The sequence below is a fragment of the Stigmatopora argus genome, chromosome 9, assembly GCF_051989625.1.
Source record: "Stigmatopora argus isolate UIUO_Sarg chromosome 9, RoL_Sarg_1.0, whole genome shotgun sequence".
NCBI classification, from domain to species: Eukaryota; Metazoa; Chordata; class Actinopteri; order Syngnathiformes; family Syngnathidae; genus Stigmatopora; species Stigmatopora argus.
This window is the reverse complement of record NC_135395.1, coordinates 12,985,552-13,013,494: the sequence shown is the minus strand read 5'-3', so window position 1 is coordinate 13,013,494 and position 27,943 is coordinate 12,985,552. Positions and strand designations below refer to the sequence as shown.

At 39.3% G+C, this 27,943-nt stretch overlaps 1 protein-coding gene across 2 annotated transcripts; it reads left to right on the top strand.

The window, feature by feature from the left end:
* The first annotated feature begins 11 nt into the window (after positions 1 to 11).
* synpo (synaptopodin) lies at positions 12 to 27,203 on the top strand. Of its 2 annotated transcripts, none has more exons than XM_077609971.1 (4): positions 12 to 143; positions 14,601 to 15,707; positions 20,012 to 22,023; positions 23,638 to 27,203. In XM_077609971.1, the coding sequence occupies exons 2-4, from the start codon at positions 15,548 to 15,550 to the stop codon at positions 24,886 to 24,888; spliced, it is 3,423 nt and encodes a 1,140-aa protein (XP_077466097.1). In that variant the 5' UTR covers positions 12 to 143; positions 14,601 to 15,547; the 3' UTR covers positions 24,889 to 27,203. The 2 variants fall into 2 exon arrangements, with proteins under 2 accessions (XP_077466097.1, XP_077466096.1); XM_077609970.1 differs by lacking the exon at positions 12 to 143 and adding an exon at positions 11,961 to 12,085.
* Positions 27,204 to 27,943: the final 740 nt, after the last annotated feature.

Below are 27,943 nucleotides of genomic sequence, written 5' to 3'. Positions count from 1 at the left end.
TGCAGCTAGCACTCACGAACACACTGGAGTGTGTTGTGTTGAGGTGGAACTCAGAAAGGGTTGACTAACAAGTGGACAAGCCTGCACAGGACCCATGAGGCATTTAAATGGACCGTCTGGATGAGTGATCATCACATCTGACAGTGAGTATTGCTAATGCAAACATCTTGAACACTGCTAGCAAATTATATATTTGTCACATAATGTATTCAATGTGTTCATAGCAAAATAACCCACAAACAATTAAGCAATCTAATCAATTAGTGTTTTCCCATGACACTGTTTGCACACTAACACATAGGGTCCACTCGGGCATCTTGCCTATTTTGCATGTGAAAATAACCATAGTTGGTCAACAGAGCAAAAGTGGAAGTAATGATGCCATTTGTTTATAGTTGCCCACAAGGTGATCTCACGAAATCCTCAAGTCAACTTTCATCACTCTGTAGACTAAACAGACTGGTTTCGTGGCCAGCAAGCCTCTAATACAAAACCACATGCCACCACACGCAGTCACTGAAAACATACTAGAATGTTTATGGTATAGTATATCTCTATACAGCACTGTGTCTATACATTGAGGACACATACAGCCACACTTGAGAAATGCCTTTGCATACTGCGCTGTTCCTTTTTGGTTGACCTTCCAATCCCTATGCGGTGACGCTCACAGGCGCACAAACCGCACATCTCCGCCAGCTGTGATTTTACTTCCCCTTAAAAAAGTCACTGCGTCCATGTTGTGAAATGCTCTTGGAAAGAATGAAGGAAAACTATCCTCAACTTCCTTGCGATTCAGGGTTTCCCTCGCCCGGTTCCTGGAGTTAACTAGGATAGGCTCCTGCAACCCCGCGACCCTTGTGAGGATAATCGGTTCAAAAAATAAATGAAAGATATCCTCAACTTCAAGGATTAATGTACACTCTAAATCAACTATATTTTCTGAATGAACTGTTTTAGTGTATACATAAAGCAGATTTTTTTTAGGGTGGAATATTTGGGGGGATCTGATATTTAAAATATACTATGTACAGCAGAAAGAGCTACCCCATCGGAAAAAAAAGATACAAAATGGAAAAAGGGTTTGTCTTTCTAAAACCTTTGTCAATGTGAATTGCTGTGTGTTTCCCGACAGGGATGTTTTGATCAAAATGCGTAGTACTGACATGAACTCTAAAAAGTAGCGTGAACAGAACCATGTGCGCATCAGCGTCCGCATGCGTATGCTTAATGTGGTAAGAATAGAAGCGTGAAAAACTGCGTGACTTTCATGCACAAGATCTAAAACAGCGACTGTTGAAGAAAGCAACTGTATGAACTTTCACAGATGTCAGTGTTTGCTCACAGGCTGAGAAAATATTCAACCATTTTCATCACTTCACCCCTATGAACTTTAAAAGGCAACAGCAAATGATCCTCATGTACAAGATGGTTGCATAAAGTACTTAATTACACATAAATCACAAATAGAAAATGAGTCGAGCATAGGCGCATATGATAATTGGTAAGAATTATAACAATATACATTGCTAAAACTACAGTAATGTATGCATTGGATTTCATATGGACTTAGAAAATTTACTATTCTCTATCTACTACTAAGGAAATCATTTGGTAAACAAAAAATTCATATTTTTTTTCATGCCATATCTGTTAAAAAGACTGAAAATCCCAAATACGGGCAAAGTTGATGGGTATAGAATTATGGCATCAAGATCAAGATTTTTTTTCCATATCATTTAACAGCATTGCTAAAATGCCAGGCATTCACTTCTTGGAAAAACTTTTTTCTCCACTTACATATCAGAAAAATGAAATATATACTATGTTTTTTCAATTTGTTACACTCAATTCTTTCGGCTGGGATGCTTTCATTTTCACTCCCTGGAGGTGCAAACTCCAAGTGTTGCAAGTTTTTTGGCTCAAGATAATAATGACCAAGGACATCAAGAATAAGTAAGCATTGTGAACGCCCATTGAAGCCGGTTGCGTCTTTCTTTGGACAGTCACCGCTGTTTGGAATGCTTTTGTTTGACTGAAAGAGAAAGTACGGAAGACAGCTGCAGGCTACAGTTAAGCACAGTTCAGCATTTACATCAACTGTATTTTGCTCTCGTCTTTTCTGACATCCCAGCGCGCTGGTAAAAGATTGCGAGAAAGCTCGTAGGCGTCCTCAAAGGATCCTCTGTTGTCTGTTTTGGAAGCAAAGAAAGTTCCCCGCTGATGTCCATCGAGGTGGGTGGCTGCATGGTAATGGCAGCGGATTATAGGGTTTACTGAGAGCACGTAGGTTTTCCATAACAAATTATATCAGGTAGACAAGCATGTTTTCTTAATTGGCTCTTTTGCACAGCAGAAAGCCCTTTTGTACACACACGACTCCATATGCTAAGCAGATGCGATTCAACCCAACAGACAAAGATGGATAAACAACTCAGATGGCCTACGGTGTAACCTCTTAGTAATAACAAGCAAGTTTACTTTGAATTGGTGAGGACATTTCCCATGCATACTGTGTGAATATTCATTCCACATTGGCTCGTTACTAAGCGCCCGTCTGCTTTCATGCGCCGGCAGACGTGAGGAAAATGATGGCTATTTGTGGGCGAGGACGACCGTGTCCAAGCTGAAGCGTATCCTTCACACTCCCTGCTGAGGCTGTATGTCCGCTGTCAGTGACTGAATACACCTGAGGCTCATTGAACAACCACACACGTTGGGCTTATGTTATGGGCGTATAGTTACAACCTCCACTTTGGAGGGATAATGTCATGGAAAACATTGACATTTTTTAAGGTGAGTTTGAGATGAGGATGGATATTGAGTGGTGTAAAACTCACTCGGTGGTGAACATCAAGATTAAAACGTTGGGTAAAACTGTGTACTTTTTCGCCTTGTATTTTTCAGGTCCCCTGAAAGCGACGTAACCGTTAATAAGGCACTCATTTAACTCATCAGCTGTTATTGACAGCATTAGACGCCCAATTTGCTTAGACCAGAAGTGGATAGCAGTGAAAGTATGTATGATACAATAAGAAAATGGTCTTAATATCCATTTCTTTAATTGCATATATCCCTTGTTTCTGTGTATACTGGAGTTATTACTTTTTAGGTGAGATCTGACACCACTAATAGGAGAGAAAAAGATACATAAGGCAGAAGTTTTCTTACTATAACCATAACCAGGTGGAAAAAGAATTTTGCCCAGATTTATCACAACCTATCCTACATATTCTTTTTATATCCGCTGCAAATATGATTTGCCAATGCCTTGCACATTGACTGACCACAATGTGTGTTATGAGTAGATATGAACACAAGCAGTTTCCAGTCCACATAAAGGTCAGTGAACACAACACCAATTATGGGAGGCATACAATGATGTTCTGTGATTATTATTTTTATTTTTACATACTTAAAACACTTACGGTTCTTCTTAATGACGTTAACATTAAGCATTGTTGCGTAACGATGAAGCCCAATGTCACAACAGCTCACTTACACATTTTCAGGAACAGGCAGATAAAGTCTTTACTTGATTGTTAATTTCACACTTGATGGGTGACGCTTGATGGGAGCCACTCTGCAGAGTCAACTATTTGCATGCAAGCAATTAAAAAGTCCATTTTCCATTGTATGTCCCCTGTAAAAGTAAATGGAGCCTACTGAGAAGTGATAGCATATACAAAGCAGTTGGCAGTGGGAGTTGAGTCAGAACTTTGAATTTAGGATTCTTAACGGAAAGATATCTTCATTTTAGAGTCGAAATATATATAAAAATTAGTCACGAGGGACGACTGGATTGGGAAATTTATTTGTGTCATGCCTCTAGATAATTAAACTTTGTGGTTTTTGCTCCACCATAAAAACGCATCCAACCAAAACTTGCGTATTTTGATGGGAAAGCAACCAAAGGAACGTTGATTTTATGGTGTCCCTAAGAATGAAAAGAAGTAAAAAAAGAACATCTGTTTGCCATTTATCAACATGTCTGCAACAGTCGACACCTGGCCATTGTGTGTGTCTAGTCTAAAACGTCTATAGCTAGATACTGTCATGCCAGGGATTCTTACTTTCTTTACATCCTCAATGGAAGCACTCATTGGAAGGAGTCAGTTGCTTGAGGTTTGACCTGGAGGGAGATTGGGAATCTTGTCTACTGCCACAAAATTGCTGTTGTAAAGTCATAATTTAAAATCTACAAGTGATACAAGCAAATTTCACATTAGTTTTTATCCATGAAATGACGACATTAGGTTTTTGTGCAAGGATATTTGATGACAATTAGTATGCCAGTAAACTGACGTGGTCACTCGAAAATGTTGTGTACGCAGCTGGTGGATAGCTCAGAATGGTAATTTTAAAAACGGCCTTTCTTTCCTTATTTCCTAACCAGAGGCCATTGCTAACCATCCCCCCAAAAAACACTGTGACCCATCTTTTAGTCTCCGGTGACTCTCTTTAATGGCCACAAAGTGTCCTCTCTTGTATCTTGAGTCTTCTTCCACGTAATGTGATGCTCTGGAGGTCAGCGCAAGCTCATTACACCTGTCCCGTGATAGCGATAAGAGGTACACGCTGTGAAGACCCTTAATGCGAACAGCAGAAGTAACCTTTATCGCCACTTTGGCAAAACATCCATCTTTACCAAGGACAGTTTGGTTTTCTGGGAATCAACAGGAAAAAAACAACTTTAAATTACCGTAGCTGCATGCAAAGTCTACGTTATGTTAAATTTAACATTATGTTTATTTTAAAGTTGACAAAAATACAGTGCAAAATAATTCATACAGTGGTCGTATTTTGGCACAAATGTTTTAGATGAAACAGAGATTAAGGTGACATTAAAGTAGCAAACTAATGAGTAGAGACATTTACCAGCTTTTTTCCTTTTTGCAAAATTTCTATTGATTCATTTATGGCACTTTTTAACATATGCATCTCCAAAGTTCGGAATTATTATTCTTATTTTATGAGTTTATGATGAACTTTCTATTATGATTTATGCTGTTATCTCCGCCAGTAGGTAGAAGCTATCGAGCAAAAGTTATACACGATACTTGGTACGTCTGTCTGTTTGTGTTCAAGATAACTTTAAAAAAAGAATTAAAGGATAATTACCAGACTTTTAGGCTAAATTTGCAAGAGGAAACAAAAGAAGTGATGGAAATTTTGGGGTAACAAGGCCAAAGGTCACAGAGCCAAAATCTGAATTTGTCTCTGTTTATGTTCAAGATAACTCAAGAGCAAAAGAAGGGATTAGTATATTTAAATCTGCAGGATATGTGAAACAGAAGAAATTATTCAATTTTGGTGTCATGAGGTCTGAGGATACTGACGTCAGAAATGCAATGACTTGTTTCAAACTGAAATGGGGGTGCACACTCTACCAAATATGGTGATGCTTTGAATTTGGTCACTTAGGCGAAAGTCTGCTTTCGCAGGGTGCCCCTCGAGCCAAATACCAATGGGCTTTTTTTTCACCACGGCTCTTAAAAAACATTCTATTCAATGACCAAAAAAATGGATCTATGAGTCGAAACAACCAATTTATTTTGTTACTTATAGATCATTAGTGAAAACTTTTACACAAATTCCCTATGAAAGCTTGGCTTGTAGAAACAACTCTTTACTGTTACAACCTTGAACATCACTTTACAAGAATGTTTCTTTTCAGCTTGTACTTTTCTAAGCAAATCTTATTACTGTTATTCGTTCTCAGTTGAGACTGAACAGATCTCTCATGGCTTATTTTCTCTGAGAAATATAGAACGACAGGGCGTAACAAAGCTTATAGTGTCCTCTGGGAAAAAAAATGGAGCCTTCAGAATGGAAAATATCCAATGTAGATTCTTAATTCAGAGTAAAGCCTCAAAGGGGCCAGATGGCTGGGGGTATGAACGAATCAATTTAATTGCTTGCAGATGTAGTGCAAGTATATGGGTATTCGTACTTTTATGCATGCATATGTGTTGGGTAGATTTCAAGATGGGGGAGTGGATAGTATTTTGAGTGCAGTTACTGAATTATTGTGTCAAACGAAACTACAATCAAAGTGTTAACGGTTAAAAACCAGGTCAGCCTAGAGTACAACGCTGAAGTAAACATCCGAATAATGTCACTCACTCAGACACACGTACAATTAGAGCCTCTATTTTCCTGGCACGAGGGTGCTTCAGTCATTGACAAGTGGAGCAGACCATGCATTTATTTTACTTGCGGGATGAATGAAGTCCTTACATGGCTTGTTTTAAAGCTCTCTAACATGAGAACATTTTGATTTCATCTGCTGATAAAGTTTGGTTATGTCCCGCAGTTATAGACTTTCTTGACATTAGCCTCACTCGAGTTTGGACGATTTGTCCCCGCCTTGTTTCCACCCATCTGTTGGGAGGCCGAGCTACTCAGCAGAAAGGCATTTGCATTGGAATGGTCTGAACCAAACAGAAGCAGAAGGGACGTCACAAGCAATCATATGTGTGTTTGTTCATCAGACAACAGTTTTGATGGATAATAGTTCGATTACAGTTTGGGTCATTTTTATACGTGTATTGTATTACGTGTTGGCCTAATGAAGTATAAACGATTAGTGCTAAATGAACAGTGTTTCATAGTGTCACATGAAATAACAAGTGAATATCCCAGGGGAGACATAAAAGAAGCTGTGCTCATGTACTAGGTGTTGCTGCACTGTTCTAACATGGATACAATGAGTTGAAAAGCAACATCCGGCGATTGTTTGATTTGGCTGCCGGTGGAATGTGAACCCTGATGAGTGTGGTTTTCAACTGGATAACATCATGTCTTGAGTATTGCATTTTAATGTGAAGAGAAGCAAACTAGTTTGCAGTTGAGAAAACACTATTGACTGTCTCCTCACGACTCAATCCTGAAATCAATTTGGAGAGTAGAATGACTTCTGAAGTTAAACAGTCATACAATTTGTTCATGTTTGGCTCAATCTGTCTATGTTGACTTGTTTTGAGTTATCTTTTTATTTCATGCTGTCCTGTATTGGCTTGTCTCGTTTTTTTTTTTCTTCCTATAAGTGTGAGTTTCTGTTTTCACCTGTTCTTGTTAGTCCTGTCTTATCCGAGTGTTATCTCAGTTTGTCATCCTCCCTGATGGTTAGGTCAGAAACGATTGTTCAAACCTTGTGACTGTTAAAGCTGTATATTTACTAGAGTTTTCAATTTTACACCTTCATTTACTTTTGGATTTTTTAAATTTCTTCATATCAGAAGAGTATACATGAAAGAAGTATAAATTAAAAAGTACAACCTTGTATAAACCTTATTATTATGATTATTAGTTTTTCTTAATGACCTTAAAAGTCTTTTACCTAGAACAATCCTAGTGGATTGTGGTTTTGGGCCAGTAACACTGTGTTTGCATGTATGCTGGTCCAGCCAGAGTACACTTATGGGTGGGTCCATGGGTCCAATTCGGGCCTGCCATCTATTTCAAAACCATTCTTTGATACTGCCCAGTCTGTGGAAGCAATTTAGACCACAAAACTGTGCCGTCTGACTCTCCAGTATATTTTCCTCAGTCTATTAGATTCAGATGGGTAGTGGGACCAATAATGTACAAGGTGGCGCCTGGATGGCATCATTGTTTGTAAACGCCCTCAGTATGATTTAAAAAATCTGGCCAACATAAAAACCTGACATAAACATGAGCAAGTATGTTTTTTACCATTCTTCAAGTAAAAGCAACCCTGGCCAGAATGCTTCTGGGACAATTTTCTTGCGGCAAATTTGTAGTGACCGTCCTTCTTTACTACCGTCCAGATAGATTGTGGGCGTCATCGATGGCACAATAAAAGAGGGTCATAGTTCTATGTCAGCATTCTTAGTGCACTGCAAAATGTTTAACTCAATAAATAGAGCACTATAAAGGGAAGAGGTAGTGATTCAATATAACAGCATACTGTTAATTAAACACGTTGTGATGTTGAACACCGCTCGATGTACATTCATTCATTCATTATCTAAATCGCTTATCCTCACAAAGGTCGTGTAGGGTCCTGAATCCTATCCCAGTTAACTATAGACACCAAGCAGGGGACACCATGGTGACCAACCAATCCCAGGGCATAAAGAGACGGACTACCATTTACGCTCACACTCATACCTAGGGGCAATTTAGAATGTTCAACCAGCCTTCCAAGCATGTTTTTGGGATGTGGGAGGAAACCGGAGTACCCGGAAAAAAACCCACGCAAGCCTGGGGAGAACATGCAAACTCCACACAGTAAGACCCACCTGGGATTGAACCCTCGAGGCCAATGCTCTGACCACTCAACCACAATTCCATATTGTGACGCATCACTGGGTGTACCCTTTATGGATATAATCTGTTTTTACAACTTCATCAAAATAATCAGAGGCCGTTAACATCTGAAATTCAGATGTCTTTTCTGTTGAAAATAAACACAGGAAACAGTGAAACATGAGTGCGTCTTAACTGAATCAATTCCCAGAGGGCTGGTCATCAAGCCGATTGCAATCTGGTACCATCACTAATCATTGCCGAACATCACCCTACCAAATTGTCAAGCACGCAGAATTTTTTTGTGGTTTCCGTACGTTCAGACCAAAGCTCAGCCTTTGAACACTATATCCCATTACATCCACAGGGACATAACCGGGTTGACAGAGCAGGCCCCGCGTATGATTCCAATCAACGCAGGCCTGGGCCACGTAGGAAACTATCTAATAACTTCTGTCGGAGCGGTGTGGAAGGATCAGACTTGTGAGGCAATGCGAACCAGATCACTTCAGAAATTCCACGCTGTCCTTTTTTTTTTGCAAGAACTCCTCTCTCGAGTGCTATCATTTCCCCTTAACTCCCAGGTTTCACGCATACACACACACATGCACACACGAACACACACGTGTACTTCACCAGAAAAGTAAAGCGTTCTGCTTCTGTGAAGCAGAAGAAAGAAAAGAGAGAGAGAGAGGAAAAAAGCAGACGCCGCCACTAATGGCTGCTGCCAGACGCATAGAGTCTAACACATATAAACATGTCAGGAAAATCTGGGTCAAAATAGGCAGCTCACACAGGAAAGGTGATTGTCGGGGGAAAAAAATTACAAAAAAGTAGCTGTCCATATTCCAATATGCTGCTTTCTCTCATGAGGCACACTATATTCAGTGCAAAGCCTGAATCTGACTTGGAAAGGACCTTTGTTAAATAATAAATAAATTAGCCTCTCATCAACATCACCTTTTCGAAAATCGTACAAAATAATATATATAAAACAGAAGGTAGTAGGAGAACAATACTGTGCACTTAAACAGAAAATACATTTCATTTTTCTAACACCTGCTAGCTTTATGTTAATGTACAATGATAGACACCATAGCATGAAAAATAGCAATTATTCAAACAAAACCCTTGGATTTTTTTTTAATTTTCAGAATCCTTATACTATGATTTAAAAAAAAGGCACATTTTTTGGTCAGATTGCCTAGCACTAATTTAAATGTACAAGTATTTTTGTAAAAAACACAATTCATGCATCTTTTATATTATTATAGATTCAGCAGCAGTGCAATTGCAAGCTATAACTCGCTTGTTTGAATTGTATTTTTAGAGTTCATTAACGTTTGTGTATTGTGATAGATTCTGAACTGGTCACTAAACAATTTTAAGGCATTGCGCATAATTCATACTCAAAGTCTCTATTATGGAAACCAGGAGCCCTTAATTAATCTGGCATACATGGTTTTTGAATGTAGAAAGAAGTATGATTACACAGACAAACTACACCAAATTCAAAACTCACAACCGCAAGCCAAAATGTGGCTGTGCTTCTAGGTCAAAATGACAATAAGGTAAAGAGAAAATGAGGTGTGATGACTGTAATGTTAGCAAGGCTAGGAGATAAAAGAAATAGGCTTAGATGAAAACAGTGAGGATGAGTGAACACAGGAGGAAGCACCTTTTTACTGGAGCATAAGGAGAAGCAGCAGCAGATAATTTACTTGAAAGGCCTTGGGGTGATGGATTGTGTGAGCAGGTGAGCAATAGTGGAAGGGGGAAAATGTCCACATATAAAAAATTCACATAACACCTTTTCAAACAGAAATGATGAGACTATAAATTTTTGTTAAAAAATGCACATAATATCCCAATCATATCTCAAGGCTTCTGTTTTTCACCAGGCACTACGATGGTCCAATGGTTCACACAATTTTAACTATAAAACTTATATAGAAAAGGAAGAAAAACAACAGCATGAGCTGGATCTGCCAATGCCTTGATCGACGTGAACTCTAGAGTAAACATAAATCTCTTTTTTTCCACGTTTCCATTTGTACTTTTCAGGAAGTGATCCAATATTCTGTCAATTCTACATCTGAACTTTGCGCGACCTCTCATTTAATGGTTGATTGAACCAAAGCAAGATGAAATGCACTTTAAAATTCGCTAATCCGGCAGCTGGGAGGTGATTAAGATGTTTTTGTTAAAGCCTTAAATAAACATTTTCAACCCCCAGATTCGCCAGCCATTTGTCTGTCTGCTTCTATCATTAACTTAAATCCCGTATTTTATTTTCTTGTTTTTCTTAGGTGACTTTACATTAAATAGCACGGGGAATCACAACCTAAAACAATACACTTTAAAGTCAATTCAGCTGATAGCTCACTTGGAAGGTGATGCATATATTTTTATCCTTATTGTCAGCTAGATATCTATCACAACTGTTTTTTTTATTTGATGAGCTCAACCAAGGTTTATAACAAGGTCAATTGTGAGTGTGAGGACTGACCTGGGATCGAACCCTCGACCCCAGAACTGCGAGGCCGACGCACTAACCACTCGTCGGTGACTCCAAACATCTTTCGGTTATTGTTCAGATTTTTTGAGAATACAAACAAACAAGCTGCGTGCATGTATGTTGGCCATCAAGATGTCTGGATAGGATTATTCCTGTCACTGCCCTGTTTTTAGGTTAATGTTGACATATTAATCTAATCCGACTCCAAATTTCATGCACCATTTACCATCTACATTTTGATCATATGGCCCATGTACTGTGTTCTCCAGCCATATGTCCTTTTTTGGAAAAAATGAAGGTATTTATTAATGAATCTTTCTGCTGTTTTTGCCTATTTCTTTCATTGATAATTATGTATTGACAATTTGTGTTTTCATTTTTTCATTGCAATATTCTCAGTTTTTATTCGTAAAACACACGCTTCCTAATATTGCCTGTGCTGGTTGCCAAAATTTCTCTTGAAAGACGTGATTGCGACATTTTGCAAGAAACTAGTGATTCCATTGGATTCTGCGCTAACTCATTGACAAAAAAATCCTGCAGAAATAACACAATAAGTCAAGCGCCCACAAAACTTTGTCCCATGAGCCTCAAATGGCATCCAACCCGCAAGTTTGGAGACAGCCACTGTACAAAAATGTGAATCCAATCAATGAAGTCATTGGGTTAATATTCACATTAGCCATTTTGTTTTGCGGTTGTAATACCCCATCTGGATTTCTATTACTGTCCATGTATTGAAATAATGGATTAACCAAAAAGCCCCCTCCCTCCCACTTTGTTTACACTCATCATGCAATTTTACAAGTAGTAGTTCTGTTTCGGCCAACGACTACACTGTGCTTGGCGGGAAAGTAGGTGAAGAATTCCAACAGGGAAGGGGGGCCGGCAACTTTTCTCCGATTTGCCCGTGTTAAATATGAAAATATAATATAGCATAATGTCTTCAGTATGCAAGCTTGAAGGAAACCATATGAAAAAGAGCCCAGACAAAGAGCCCTCTGTGTTCCAGCTGACCCGCCACCCCACCCCATCCATCGTCTGTTTCATGAGGGGGAAGAAGGCGTGGAGGGGGGGTATGGGTGTGTGTGTGTGTGTGTGTGTGTGTGTGTGCAGAGCCCTATAGGAACTAAAAAGGGGGCAGTCCACTCTACTGCTGCCTCACACAGACCAACCTAGCAGAGCACAGGTGAGCTGTGGTGAGTAGAAGAGCACACGCCTCACAGCAAGGAATACCGCTGCTGTGGAGCTGGGGACTTGTCACTTTCAGCCTGTTCAATTTATCTTCACGGGGTAAGATGCTATCTTTGTTTAGAGAGAGCGGACAGGCGACTAATTGAAACAAAGGAGGGAAACTTTGGAGAGATGACAAACATCTGGGATAGTTGTTTTTCTCCTCATTGGGCTCCTGTAGGGCTCTTTGTCTCAGTACTGGGGCCCTGTGTTGTAGGGGGTCTTGTTATGTTTTAGTTGGGGGACATGCGGAAAATGCACTGACTCAAATCTTGCTATGTACACATTGATAAAACTGGTACATCACTGTTTTTTTTCTGTTTTCTCTAACTTCAAATTGATCTACATTCACGTCCTAAATAATGGTACAGTACTATGTAATATTCACAAGATAAATTCTCGTTATTGTAGTCAATAAAGACCGGCTAGGAGTAATGTATTTTAGTGTTTATAATTTCACAAATGTTGTCTGACACATGTTATGAAGAATTCCTGCAGTACTGTTAATACTTATTTTCAAAAATGCTTTGGTCCTTTAGTTCTAAGTTTTCAAGTCTTGGCACTGGAACACACACACACACACACTCACACACACACACACACACACACACACACACACACACACACACACACACACACACACACACACACACACACACACACACACACCTCCCTCAAGTGTTTATCTTTGCCTCTCGAACTTTCCCACCTGTGAATAGCAGAGAAGAATGTGTAGCACACCCGCTTCTCCTTGTTTGGTCCCCATTCTAAAACTTAAATCTTTAGAAAATTTGCATATGATCAATTGCCATGATTTTAATGGCATTCATGGGCATAAACCAGGAATGTCAGTTTTTAAGTGGAACCAAAATATAATTCGACTTGTTTCATCAGAACATTTCAAGAGAGGGTTTTTAATCAAAACTTCAAATGTTTAAGTGAAATAGGTTGACTTTTAGGTTCAAATTATGCTAACTTGTTATTCTTTCTTTTGTGTTCCTGCATGCAGTGTGCAGGGGAAAGATAGAGGACACACATGGCAGCACCTGAGGGTGTCAATTGTGTGCAGATGCCTCTTTATGGGCTTGTTAAGTGATACACCTTCAAGGCCTAGAGTAGTTCAGACTACACATATCAGATATCTAAATTGATGCACATCCCGCACAACATCAACTGCAGTGATAAAAGCATGTACCTGGTGAATCACCATTTTGCAATTCCATTCCCAGGCCACTGATGCATCCCGTATGATGTGTAGACGTTAGAAGACTGATTACCGTTTATATGGCTGCCTACAGGGGGATGCATCATTCACTGACAATGAACAGGGACCCTCAGATTACACACTAAAGTGGCCTCCCGGGGGCTCAGACTGTAAATGATATGCTTACCTCAAATCATGGAGGTCAATCTAGCTAGTGGTGGGCGAGCGGCACAGGTGGGCACAGTGGAGCACCTTTTGAAGTTCGAGATAATTGGTGGCGAGATGGAGGCAAAGGAAGGAAGATGACATCAGATGTCACATTTGAAACGGTCCAATCGGTGGGGTGTGCGTTTCTCAAGAAAGCTTTGAAGCAATGCCATACCTCGGCTATTAGGGATGTTAGATGGACATGAAAATGTTGGGTAATAACGGCAATCAAAGGAAAAAAAGAAGAAAAATAAAACAAACAAGAGTGACAATGTTAGACTTCAGATGATATTCAGATCTCTGACACATCTGTGAGTTTCAAAGAGCTGTTGTTAGACAGGCTAAACAGTACCAGCCTTCATCTGCTCTCACTCGCCTCATCACGCCACTCTGTGAAATTTTGGAGGGTTTTTTGTTGTTGCTGGGCACCATTTTGTTTTGACTGCCTTCAAGGTTATGACTCTGCTAACATATTCCTGAGAGACTCTCTTCAGTAATACACTGCTATCTTCAAGGTTTGTGGTGAATAGCTGCAAAAGTACAAAGCAATGCTGGAAAAGCACTTAGTCATAACAATTTTTTACCCAGATGTACTTTTGTCATCAAGGTGAGTCACAAGTAAAACAAAGATGTCTCAATATTTTCAATGAGGCTGATTAGGAAAATATTGGTTCGCATTTAAGACCCGACTAATATTGTAACATGATTTTTGGCGGTGGTCACTTCCTGTTGCTTTGGGTTCAATTTAGGTCACTTCCTGCTGATTGCAGTCACTTTTTGTTGATTTCTGGGTCACTGCCTGTTGATTTTGGTAAATTTTCATGAGAAACAAACTATCACTATGGCTCCCAAAAACACCCTCACATTGATATTGAAGAAATTTGTAGTGTTTTCTTAAAATATTTTCGAAATATCATTATAACCAATACTTTCGACTTATTATACTTTTAATTTTACAAGAAAATCTCATTTTCTTTTCAACACTTTTTCATTTCATCTTAACAAATCCATGAAAATTAATACTTTTTAAATACTCAGATTCAGAAACATACAGTAGCTTTAAAAATCATTCTTTGTCAAGCTTTAAAGAACATTTTTTAATCTTTTTAATGTTGTGCCATGGCCTTTTCTATATCTATAAAACATTTTTCTCTTGTTTTGCAGGTTACCCTGGACTGGTTTCCTGGAAGGATTAGATAAAAGTGCCCCAGACTCCTTTCAACAAGACTTTGTCTTAAGCCCAAAACAAGCTCCACCAAACTAAAACATTTGGAAACTGGCAGTAGAATACAAACAAACAAAGTGAGGACGGCTCCAAAGAGTTGCCAACCACAATGTAACTCAATTTAAGAGGATGGCTTCCATTATTGGTATTCAGTAATAGTAAAAAAACGACCAGTGATTACAATGTAATACACTGTGTTTGGTCGTGACATGCAAAGATTAACAAAGGACCCTTTTATATTAAAAAATGTTGAATGTAAAGCTTTTTTTTGGAATGACCTTGGCATAGAGGAATGCTATTCCTCACAAGCAGCAAACAACAGAGAGCTGCTATATTCCACAGCTCCTTTTTCATGTCACACTGGAGTTATGATCGGCAAGATAAAGAGCAGATATTTTCGCTGAAAGAAAAATAATCTGGGGGCTGGAGATTTGGATGGAGACAGGAATGTGTTGATGACCGAAAATAGCACCAGAGGAAGAGTAACGTCTGAGAAGACAAAAAGGAGTATAAGAAAAAAGGCTGGGCTCTTTCCCAAATTTTTATGACAAAATATCGCTTTTTTTCATGTGGCAGGAGGCCTTTGGGACTCATATTAGGGAACTTTGCCTAAGAACAAAAGGGAGGTCCATTTAGATAGGGATGTACTTGATGAAGACAAAAGCCAGAGAAAGCGAGTTTTTTTGGACATTTTTTTCAATTGGATTCCAAAAAATACTTGGAAGGATCGGTGTCGAAAGTGAAGACATGGTAGTTAGTCAAATGAGGAATTGAGCTACTCGCCTTGACAGTTTTTCCTCCCAAAAGGGAGCCTCGATCCAACTGGGACAATACAAAGTGCGGACCTTGCTTGGCTGCAGAAAAGGGATTTTAAGTTGGAGTTACAATGCAGATGGACAAGGGACAGGCGTCTTTGCGTAGAGGCGTGAGCTGGAGTCCAGGAGGATTGCTGAAACCTATCCAGGCAGCACAGGCCACCACTGTGGAGGAGTGCACAACACATGAAACCACTAGACTCAAGATGGAACAGATGACGGGCAAAACAAGTGAGTGTTTATCTGGCACATTGGTTTCCTAGATTGAGTAGCTCTTGCACGGGCAATGCGAGTCTCCTATGAAAACAGTGAGTACAAGAAGTGGTGCTAGAGCAGGGGTGTCAAACTCGTGTTTGACACGGGTCTCGTTGTAGTTTTGTTTTCACTTTGGAGGCCTGCCAACTAAAGATGCCATACTGAATCCACTAATCGACAATTTAATCATTTTACCAAATGAGTCGAATAAGTTGAAGTATTCTGATGGTTGATAAATCAGTTAGAGAATGTTGTTCATTCATTCATTAGCACTATCCTTGTCTTCAGCTAAAAATCGATCAAATTCTCTATTTTAAATTGGAAATATTGTCTTATTTTTATTATTAGATTTTTTAAAAAAATATAAAATTATAAAACTAGGAAATCAGCAAATATAGTAATCTATTTCTTGTTAAATTCCATTTCTAATTGCTTTTTTTTATTAAAAAGGGCAACAGTAAATATTTGTTTTATTTATTTATTCTGAAATGAAAAATTCTATTCCTTAACTTAGTTAAGACATTAGGTAAACATTCTGTGTTGTTTCTAGTCCTTGCTCTTTAATGAAAAACTTTTAGATATGTTGTTGAAATGTTTAATTTTACAAAAAAACATGAATGCACACCATGATTTATTTTCACAGGCCAAACAGAAAGGTGTGGTTGGGTGTAACTGTAAGTTTGACATCTGTATGCTGGAGTATGTGCCTTTAAATAGAAGTGATTACAGTGAGAGAGAGAGACAGAGCTGGGGTGGTGAAAAAGAGGGATAGATGGCAAACGTCAGAAAGAAAGAAAAACGTTCCGCCTTCTGTGTAACTGGAGATGGAAAAAATGGTTCAAAACATCTGTTTCCATGCAATCCAAATCCAGGCAGAGCCTGTCCGCAATGGAAATGTAATCAATAAAATCTACAAGCGAGTAACTGTCAGCCATGTCTGTTTAAACCACTTTAGCCCCATTTGAAAAATATGTAGCATTGTCCAAATAATCATAAAGGAAAACATTGGATCATAATTTGTCAAATACACTTAAAAGACACGTGATTAGCTACACTTGTGGCTAATCATTTCATCTCATTGAATCATGTTATTATTCACTCTCACTTCATCATCATACATTTGATCATTCTTGATCGTTTCCTTGTGGCATTGGATGGAAAAGTATTGAATGTATTTCCAATCCAGATGAAAATAGGAAATACTTCATTGTTTCTTCTCAAATACCCAGAAATACATATTTCCCAATTTTCTATTGGTGACATCTACTCTCTCACTAAGAGACATTCATTAATATCAGATGAATGATTCTACATGCATGCTAAACTATTTACTGGAATAAAAAATAAGCATAATTTTAATAATTGTTACCTTAAGTATTGCAATTCAATGATATCCAAATAGTGAATGGTTATCAAACAGCTTTGAAACTGGGAATTATGCTGCCTATTTTACGAAATACGTAATCTGCTGTGAATTTAGTTAATACCCTTCCTTCATACTCTCTAAAAGCTCAACATCATCTGTAAAATTGAAGAATTTCTCGTCTCCATTTGGAACAGTGACACAAACTATCTTATATTCTTTTACAAGTCAGCATTGCTTTTTGTTCCTTGTCTCCCATTATTAGGGAAAGTCATTACATCATGAAATATGGATGCGTCACACCTGCCAGAATCGACAACAAGGCTTGGTTGCAGTTAAAAATAATACCAAATATTTTCAAGGAAACCTCGAAAGTAGCATGCAAAAGTTTATTGCAGTAGCCCGAGTTGGCATGTTTAAATAAAATATATGATTAGCAGCCATTAAATTTCTCCATCCTATATTTTGTCCAGCAAGTGAATAACCCCTCACAAATCACAGAATGCAAGTCAGTGTAAAAACAGCTTTAAGTTGGCTATACCTCTGCACAAAACTTTGACACAGAAACATTATAATGTTAGTTTTAACCTAGGGCTGTTCCCTTATCCCCCGTGGGATCCACCTGGAGTTTAGGTCACATTCAGTCGGCTAAATCCCAGGACCTCTGTTAATCCTTGTTTTTCCATCCCGCTTCATACGCCAGCCACTGGGACCAGTGCTGTCATCCTGCTCAGCTCACAGCCAGTGCCTGATGAAAGATAACATCCGACAGAGTAATCTGACCTTTGATACACAAAATGGAGGGTTAGCCTCTGACTTAAAAAATCCCCCCCGCTGTGTGGGAGTTTTCTATTCCATTGCGGGAATGCTAAAAGGGACGGAACTGATAGCCGAGGGATGAGGTCGTAAAATTGGATGCAGTGAGAGAAAGTGGGTGTAGACAATGTGATATCATGGCTCGGGGCTCCAAGTTTTGTCTTTGCTTAAGGACAGGAAATTCCTATCCTTGCCCTTGCAGGTTGGAGTTTATGCCCAGAGGGTTCAAAGAGGCCAGGCACTCACGGAGAGTGCATAATAAACACATGCAGACAAGGAGGGTAGCAGGGGTCAGCCACTGGGGCTCTGTGGTCTCGGTGCACTAATCCATATGCACATAAACTGGAGTATATCCCTTTCCAATGACTCTAACAAGGGTCAGACATTTTTCGGCTGTCACTCGGCATTAGGTAAGCAGCTCAGTACTTGACACGTAATGGACGTATTCTACTAAACTGTCAAAACTAAAGTCAGAGTTCATAGCTTTTCTGCAGGAGCCACAAGCCACGCTGAGTTTTGTTCTTTTTGTTTTTTATTTGGAAAAGATATGAAATCATATTTGAAGTAGTGCAAAAGAGCTGCAGGCAGCCAGACAGGCGGCGCAAACTCCAGCTGCAAACACCCTCCCTCTCTGTGTGCTGCTGGACTTGCTAAGAAAAGGAAATTGAAGCTCGTGCCACAGTTCAGAGAGTGAAAGTTGCGTGTGAGGCCAGAAGAAAAAGTTCAGGGGAAAAACTTTGACGTACATATTTGGTGGAGCTCAGAAATTGACCGGAGAAGGAAAGGTAAGAAGAAAACTGCAGAAATTTAGAGAAAACTCATTTTCATTGATGTGTTCAGGTTCATGTGTTTTAATAATGGATAGTTTGTGAAATTTTCAGAAATTGCAATAATTGTGTACTGTAAAATTGTTTATTCTAAAATCTGTATGTTAACTACGAACAAAAAAAACGATCTTTTGGTTGCAAGGGAAGTTAGCATCTATTTTGAGAAGCTGTTAATTATGTGAATGTCATGAGCCTGAATTTCAACCTGTATGATACCAGATAACTAAACAGCCTCTCCAGAGAGGGAAAGTTAACGTTTCACTGTTCTGATTATTCCGCAGGCCTAGATATTTAAGGTTAATTGATAATTAAAGCCATTTTTTAGGGCACAGACTAAAAGAGAGGCTCAATAGAAGGAACTGGTTCTAAGTTCAAAACTTCAACTAAAATTTTACAAAAAAAAACATCTCTCCTCTAACTCTTAAGAATCAATTTCAGTTGCTAAAATTACATTCACATGGGGCCATTTACTATGACAGCTATTTTTGACAGGTTACAACAATAAGTAATTATTTTGAATGACACGTAATTATTTTAAATAATGTAGCTGTCTGGATAAATCAATGTCTTGAACAAAGAATGAGTCGTGGTTATTCCAGTTGTCATGGAAACCTCCTGAAGGGATGTAAAATTTTCTTCCCAGAAATACATGGAGATGAATAATGTATAACATGTGACCCGGATCAGTACTTAGTAAATCAATCTGAGATATTTTTGCCATTATACCATATAGGTTTTTTTAAATAATGTGCATCTTGCATGATAATTTCTTGAACCTTGTATCAATTTTCATGATTATATTTCAAAATGTGAATCTTTTCATTTATAGCACTTGACAGACAACAATTACCAGATGGCAAAACTGATGGAGGTTTTGACTTTTAGGTTTTCCAATAAGAAATCAAGCATCTTGGAAGTTTAAACCGGGGGTTTTTCTCCACAGTGGAAGAATGCTCAGGGAGGGACTTGACTAGATTGCAGAGGAAATAACTTTTGCTGCTTGGAATGGAACGCTCAAGCTCGGAAAACAAACCATCATTTTCAGCAGAGACTTTCTTAATACTACGATTTATAGGAATGTACTAGCCTTTTAAATTTTTGCCCTTAAAGGTAAAACAGAGGTTCAAAATCCATTGATCATACATTTGGTTCCCTTTTGTTTTTCAAAGCAATTCATTCAATGTCAGGGAGTGCCTTTGTTTACATTCTGACCTTTATTTTTTCTTTCATTTCATTTACCAGCATGCCCCTTCACATTTCCTTTCTTTTTGCAGATCTGACCAGGAGCGTCAGTTTATCTGAGAAGGAGCTAAAGGAGGCTCGTCTGAAAAGCCACATCATTGCTGCTCAGCTCACAGTGCCATCTAACTCCAGCTCCAGAGGGGTGCAACTTTTCAACCGTCGCAAGCAAAGAGTCAGCGCCTTTACACTGGAAAGCAGTGGAGTGGGGTCGAAGGAGGACATAACCGGGAATGTGAAACTCAATCTGTCCTGTAGCAAACTAACATGGGCAGAGAGAAGTCGTGAGGAAAAGGACAGTGACTTGAACTACAAGAATTGCACTACCAGCCCACTACTCGTGTCTACTGAGACTATACAAGCCAGAGGTGATAAGATGGAGGAACAAGGTGACCATTGTGGCAAAGATGTCCCTGAGCACAATGTTATGCAAGAAAGACATTTCCTCCCTGTAAAGGAAACAGATGAGCAGGAGGAGCCAGAAAGTGATGCAGTCCACGAACTTGAAGGTAAAGTCATGGATCCTCCACTTGAAAGAGACAACACTAATCCAATTCTAATGAGTCTTATGGAGAGTGAGGCATCAATGAATGAGGGATACACAGGTCACACAACCCCCCTTGAAAATCTTGCCAATGGCTGCCACAGACCTCCAATGATCGCGGTGTCTACATCGAAGCAGACCACCATCACAAACCGAACTGCCAGGCCTTTTTTCTCACCCCTGACAGTACAGTCTCAAGAAGCTTCCAGTTCCAAAATGGACAATGTCCCTACTAATTCTGCATTCAGTGCTCCCCAGCCAGTGGCAGTTTCGACTCCGCCTCCTCCAACATATCCCACACCTGCTCTACCAGCTTTTACAAACAAGCCACCAAAGACAGATGACTTCAGTCTACCTGCAACATCTCCCGTTTCCCTTCCGTCAGCGCCCACCGTCCCTAAATTTCAAAATGCTGCTCCACTCCAAGCCAATTATGGACCACCAGCAGCTCCAAAGCCTTGTACCTTTGTTACTCAGTCTGTTGTGGAAAGAAGGTTGACACCACCCATAAAGACAGAATTACTTGAGGATAGCGCTGCCAAGCGACCGGGTAAAAAGTCGATGTTCACTTTCAAAGAGAAGAAAGTTGTAGCTCCAAATCCCGAGCTGCTTTCTTTAGTGCAAGGGGTGGATGAAAGGAAGAAAATGAGGCAGAGATCGGTGCCTGAACCCACATCTGAAGAGGAGTTACTAGCTCTGGGTGCGGAGGCATCCAACTTCCTTTCCAATGAGGAAGACCGAGCTGAAGAAGCAAAAGCCCCAGAATGGACATCATGTCTTAAGAGCTCTAGAACCTCTACGAGGATAGAACATAGACCAGAACAGGCCCTCAACGATGCATCGGGAAAGGGCGCAGAGCTTTTCGCCAAGCGCAGATCCAGAATGGAGAAATACGTTGTAGAGAATCAGAATACAGGTCATCATATTCGAGCTCCTTCTCCAACAATGTCTTTGCCACCATCTTGGGTTTACCCATCAAACATGCCAGGCAGGGTCAAAGCTATGGCTAAAAACTCTGACATGTGTGCTCAACTTGCGCAAAACATGCAAGCCCAACAAACTGCCAAGCCGAAACCAAGACAAACGGCACCAGAGACTCCAGTTCAAGAGACACCAACTCTTGAGAATGGTTGCTCCAAGATAGAGATGGACCTGTCAAGACACCGACCTTACCAGCTTAACTCATCTCTCTTTATCCTGAAACCAGTCAAAGATCCATTGAGTACTCTACCCAAAGGAGCACCACATGCCAAGAACCACATGTCACCTCCGTCTTTTTTTCGACAGAACTCTTTACCTAAAAACACTGCCTTGCTCTTTCAAACCCAGCGTCAAATTCCTCAGATTCCGAACAGCTCCATCACAAAGGTAGAGTATCCACCAACTCCAGCATGTGGTGAACCGTCAACAGCTTTTTCTCCAGCCCGTGTGTCATCTCCCCGGCCCGGGGTTCAGGCACCGAGGCCAAGATTTTCTGCCAAGCAAGCAGGGATTGAAGCACAGGTGTGGAGGCCTTTCATCTTTTAAGAGGTTTTATGTAGTAACGCAATGATTGCCAAACTTCATATCTCAAAAATTTAAACCCTTCTGTTATCCCTGCACCTTTCTGTTTCATATTCCTGTCTTTTCTTTCTCTAAGACCTTCTTTGAAATGACTGAAGTACTCGCGTAATTTAGAATTCATCTGTCTATATTAAACTAGTTATTTACGAGAGAAGACAAAACTGTTAATTTAAATTTAAGTTGCCGATTTCTGTAGGTAATACAGGAGGTTTTAACCTGACACACGAGAAAAATGTGCGTTAGTGTCAGATGAATTTTCATGCCAGATGCTGCAAAGTACTTAAACGCAAAATGCCTCAGTGTTGAGTGTGTAAATAAAATGAATAACAACTTGGCTTCCCCTTCCACAGTCGTGTTTTAGTTATTTGGGGAAGAGAGTGATGCTGTTACAAAGTACTTTGACAGATGTGGCATCTGTTTTATGAGCCATACTTTGCAATTGAATGCTTCTCACTGACGTGAAAATGCAACCATAGAATTCTTTTTATGTCTTTACACGTATCTTAAGGGTAATTTGCCCTGCTCACCAGCATTTTTCTACTCGGAAATCTACTGCCTAATTGGATTCTTTGATGTTTGCCATCTGCAGACTTTCTAAATTTTCTTCCAAGATCTTCCTCTGTATTATTCTCAAAAAGCAATTCCAGAATTGTTTGTTTATAGGGAAAAAAAGTCATTGCTAATTCTGTCTAGAGTCGCATGTCTGTTTCACTTCAGATACCTTCATTCACGTTTTATTCTAATTGTGTTTTTGTGTTTTAGCTGAATCACTTCCTCTCTGATTAAAGCTTTCTGCATCCACTCATCTGTGACCTCCTTCTCCTTTTTCTAATTTCATATTATCACTCGTGCATTACTTTCACTTCTGATGTATAACTTTCTTTCCTTTCCTGCCACCACTGCAAATTCTTGATCTCACACAATACTAAATAACAAACAGCACCTCTAATAACCCTTAATTTCATAACATGAAGCATTACATTATATTTTGCTTTTAACTTGACTATCTGTTACACATTGTAAATATGAATCACTTATAGTCTTTACTGTTTATAAGGGGCTCAGAAATTCAAAGAAAAAACTGAACTTTTAATGATAATGAGTTAAACCACTCTTCATATTATGATAGCAATGAGATAGCATTTATTAACATGTTTTTTTGTGGGGCGGGGCTGGGGGTCCTTACATGTTGTCCAGCCAAGTAACCTTAAATCCCTGCAAAGGCCATTCATATTCAGAGTACTAACCTGAGAACAGCACATAAAACTAGGTCGACATGGGCTATTTGCCAGGGTAGTGCACAAACACATGCAGGGGATTAAAATTCATCGTCATAGTCTGACCTTAATGCCATTGCGATTCTAATGAATATTCTTCAGGCTGATTAGAATTCTTGAATTTGAAAAGACATTTTGATTTAAAGGTATCGCTTTCATAGGCAAGTAACAAAAAGTACAATCAATGAGAGTTAGGATGTGCTACTGCAATGTTAAACAGATGTTGTCTTGTATGAATTATTACACACTAAAAAGTATATTTGTCATGGTCCAACAGAAGCCTAAGGAGTCCTGTGCAGTTGAGCGCCCAAGTGAGGCTCGGCCTGGCCTTTTAAGGAAGTACAGCAGTCCGGACTGTCTTGCCAGTTCAACATGGACTTCCGGTCGTCATACAAATTACCCCTCGGCAACCGCCTCCAGCCGATCGGTCACATCACCCGTTTCTTTTTCAAGGGTTAGCAGATCGCAATCACCGATGGCTAACCAAAATATCCAGCTTTCCACAGTTCTATCAGATTCTATACCCAGGCCATCCCAGATCACTCCACCCAAATCTCCATGCTCCCCAAATTGGAGCTCAAGATGCCAATCACCAATGACAGCCCAAATTGCCCAATCATCGTCTAATTCCTCAGGTCATGACTTCAGACTCCAAACATTCAATTCCTCTCGTACGCTACCACGGAGCTCAAGATGCCAATCCCCAATGGTCAACCTGCCGTCTTCCAATTCTTCACAAATTTCATCCAAAACATTGACAAACACCTCCCCACTCTCTCCACCTCGGGGATCAAGAAGCCACTCTCCAATGGCGAGCACGAGTAACGAGAATTTTACCGTCTTCTCACGTTCGTCATCCAGACCCTCACAAACAACTACAACTGCACCTCATCGTTCTCCTCCTTGGAGTCCAAGGTGTCAATCCCCAATGGTAACTCAGACTGTTCACCCTTCCACTATCTTCTCTGCCAAACCTCCCAAAACACCAACAGCCGCTTCTCCTGTCTCGCCACCTTGGGGCTCACAATCCCAGTCTCCTGCACTTTGTCATTCTAGTTTGTCTTTCCCCTCTTCTCACCGTCGGTCTACATCCTCTGCCTCTTCTCCTGTCCCCCTGCCAAAGGACAGTCGCTGCATGTCCCCAATCAATAATAATTTTGACTCAAAGGCCAACCATCGGATGTTGGCAAAGAACATAATCAATGCAGCCAAACGCAAAAACAGTCCTTCTCCAGGTGCACTGAGCAGTCACAGTTTACCTATCTCACCGGTGGCATATTCCCACCATGGCTATGACTATAAACCATTCCAGTCGCCAACTGTCACCAGTCCTCCCCAAACCCCAACACAGCGGATTTGCTCTCCCGTGAGGATTTACAACGCACGTTCCCTGACTGACTCCGATGCATCCGTAGAGTCTGAAGACTCGGGCTTGCGTTCATCTGGAATGCACTCTTACAACAGCTATGCCCGTGGTTGGGGCGGCAGCCTGAGAGTGAAGAAAAGCACCATCTCTACTGACCTGTGAGGATGCAACATTTGGGCTGTCATTCGCCATGGAAACGGAGATCTTGAACTATCAAAAGTGTTGGTTGGCATTTCGTACCTTGTGTGATTTATGGTCTGACAAGAACAAGCTGCTTCCATTAAAACAATTGTGGTAGCTTGTGCGCTTCTGGCACTCTAAAAGGGCAAACTAACCAAAGATTTTCAACTTTTCTTTGAATGTTATCATTTACGATCTTTGGCTTTCAGAGCTGAATAGATATAACTAATAACTTTTGAATAAAGGTGCACCGATCGATCATCATTTTAATCATTTTTGGGGGAATGGCAATCAGTCGATCACTATAAACAGCTGATCGTGTTTGCCACAGTAGTCCGCTTGCATTTGATCACAGGCATTTGTGGTCATTAACGTGCACCGATAAGAACACTTGTTGGGTATTTTCATATTGTCGTTAAACCAACATATTTCTTACGATTTTAATGTCTGCCGCTTGTTGCTACGGTAATGTTGGAAGGAGTGAAGTTTGTATTGGCATTCCTTACAGACACTTGTGGTAGGTTATTGCTTTGTGGCCCCTAGATGGCATGGTTATTCTGTCCTTGGTCTATTACTGAATTCAGTCAGATACCTTTTTATTGAAAGATTATATTTGGCTTATTAGTATTAATATGCAAAAAAAAGAGGGAAGGAATAGATCGGATTAAGTTGAACGATTCTCTTTTCCAGAAAATAAATTGGTCAGTTTTCTTGAATAGTGTGGTTTTCTATTTGTAAAGCAAAACATTGCTGCAGTTTAATTTTTGGTTGTTTGAAAAGAGATTGTAACGTTTTTAACGGATCTTTTTTTATTTTTAAAGAGAATTACTGCAGTCTTGTTACCACACATAATCTTGACTGTTTTATGATAAAACACGATTGATTGGAATGTTTAAAGTGCATGGCATTGTTTATGAGAAGAAAAATCTACATTGGTAAAAAGTGAGATCGGCAGATCAGGCTTTGCAAAAATTGTAGCTCAGCGATCAGCCAGAAATTTCCGATCGGTGCACCCCTATTTTTGAATGTTATAATCATTGTTTAATGGTCTGAAGGCACACTTGTAACATTTTTTTTAAATTTTTTGATGATCACAGATTATTAATGCTTATAATTCTATGCAACACACAAATGGCTACAGTTTATCTGTGTCACAGATGACTATTTTAACTCATAGCAAATTACAATCAATAGTGCAATACTTCATGTAACATAGTGTATATAAGTTGCTTTATATATTGCATTTGCTGAAGTGAATGTAAACCTTTCATCCTGAGAGAGAAGGGAGAAGTGTGGCATGGCGCACATTTAATCAAATGTTTTAAATGATTCAGTTTAAAGTAACAATGAGCAGTTGACCAAATTTCCTGGATAAAGGACATAATTACGATTTTATTAATACATTTAATGGGATGAAAGAATTTCAGTGAATGTTCTGGACCTGTCTTTTTCTCCCATTGTCCTATATTGAGCAGAGTAATGCTCGCTGGACTATTTACCATATCAGAGAAATGCACGAATGTCACTGAACTTTCTATAAATGATGTAACATTTGGCACCAGCAAAAAGCAGCTGGTTGCACCAAAGAAGCGCACTCAACATAAATAAAATAGTTAAAGATTAGTTAATACAATTATATATTCATGTTCAGACCCCTTTGTTTGACTATTCATACTGTCAAAGAAAATTAGCAAGCAAATTTCTGACAAACCATATAGAATGCATTTTGTAACGTTGCCTTCTCAGTCATGAATTTGTGAAAAAGACTATTAAACTGTATTTTAAATGCAGAGTAAGTTCCAATTTGGCATTCTGAAAGTTGTTTTTCTAAGCCAACTCGATTTGCACTTTTTGAGTCATTCATTTAATTCAAAAAACAATAACAGCCAATTCAAGTCTTAAAATGTTGTTTTGTTCAAACCAGTTGAATTCCAAATGGACATATTTTTTGTAGCCTTCAAATGATCACTTTTGCTTTCAACCCTCAGCGTTTTTCCTATCTAAAAGCTATCTTTGCACCATTCATATGTCAGCAAACTTCTCAGATTCAACTCTTTAAAAAAGCTTGGGTCCTTGCTTGGTGTTGACCTTCAGCAGAATTAAATCTATCACCGTTAATAGATTGCTTTCAGCAGGACTTTGGATGGGCCAACATCTGCTGACACCTTCCATTTTGACTTATATAAACATTTTTAAGCACCCTGTGATTGTGCACATGCATTTTTATACAGCTAACATTCCATACTTGCATGATGTCTAGAAATCAATGAATAATAAAGTGGTGACACTTTGAAGCATTTTTTTCTCCCCTCAAGACTATATGGTTATACAATTTGCGAAAAATCCTAATGTCAATTATAATTTGAAGATTCTATTAATGACGCTAAAAAAGGTTCAAGAAATTGTTGCAGGTAAATTGATGCTGGCGGGTTTATCACTTTTACATTTATTCGAGTTTTGTGTCTTACTGCAGACTTCAGGTAGTTAATTAAATGTGACCCTGCCCATTACAAGGTATGCAGGATTTTAATAGCCCTTTAATTATTTTCTAATGAATCAGGTTGAAATAATTGGATACAGATGGAAACGTGCAATTCGCCACTAGCAGTTAGTCAAGTGGGAATATAACGTGCAAACGGGTACCCTACAAATTGACCTCACACAAACTGGCATCCATTTTGATTTTAAAGTTGTTTGTGTACAATGTGAAAGGTGCTGTACTAAAATGTCAGCCTCCAAGGCCCAAATTAATATTCATCTCAGGTTCTGAGACTGCCATCTGTAGGACTTTGAACAGAATTTCAAATGAATGGGAACGTTCTCAATCATCAACCCACCTCAAAACAAATGCATTTTTGCTCAATACAATTAGATCCAACATGGATAATTATATGAGTAACACTGTATTTTTAATAATTGGGTGTTGTTACATATATAATATTATAGTTGTTTTTGTAGTTGTAGTCTGAATTGGTGTTGAGCTGGACTGCATAACAGGCATATTGACATTACAGTAGCTGTTAAAATGTATTTTTTG

Bases quoted from the DNA above. Each gene is read 5' to 3' on its own strand.
- synpo (XM_077609971.1), top strand. From the start codon at position 15,548: ATGCAGATGGACAAGGGACAGGCGTCTTTGCGTAGAGGCGTGAGCTGG. The intron at 15,708-20,011 runs GTGAGTGTTTAT...TTCTTTTTGCAG, and splicing joins ACAGATGACGGGCAAAACAA to ATCTGACCAGGAGCGTCAGT. The intron at 22,024-23,637 runs GTGTGGAGGCCT...ATGGTCCAACAG, and splicing joins AAGCAGGGATTGAAGCACAG to AAGCCTAAGGAGTCCTGTGC.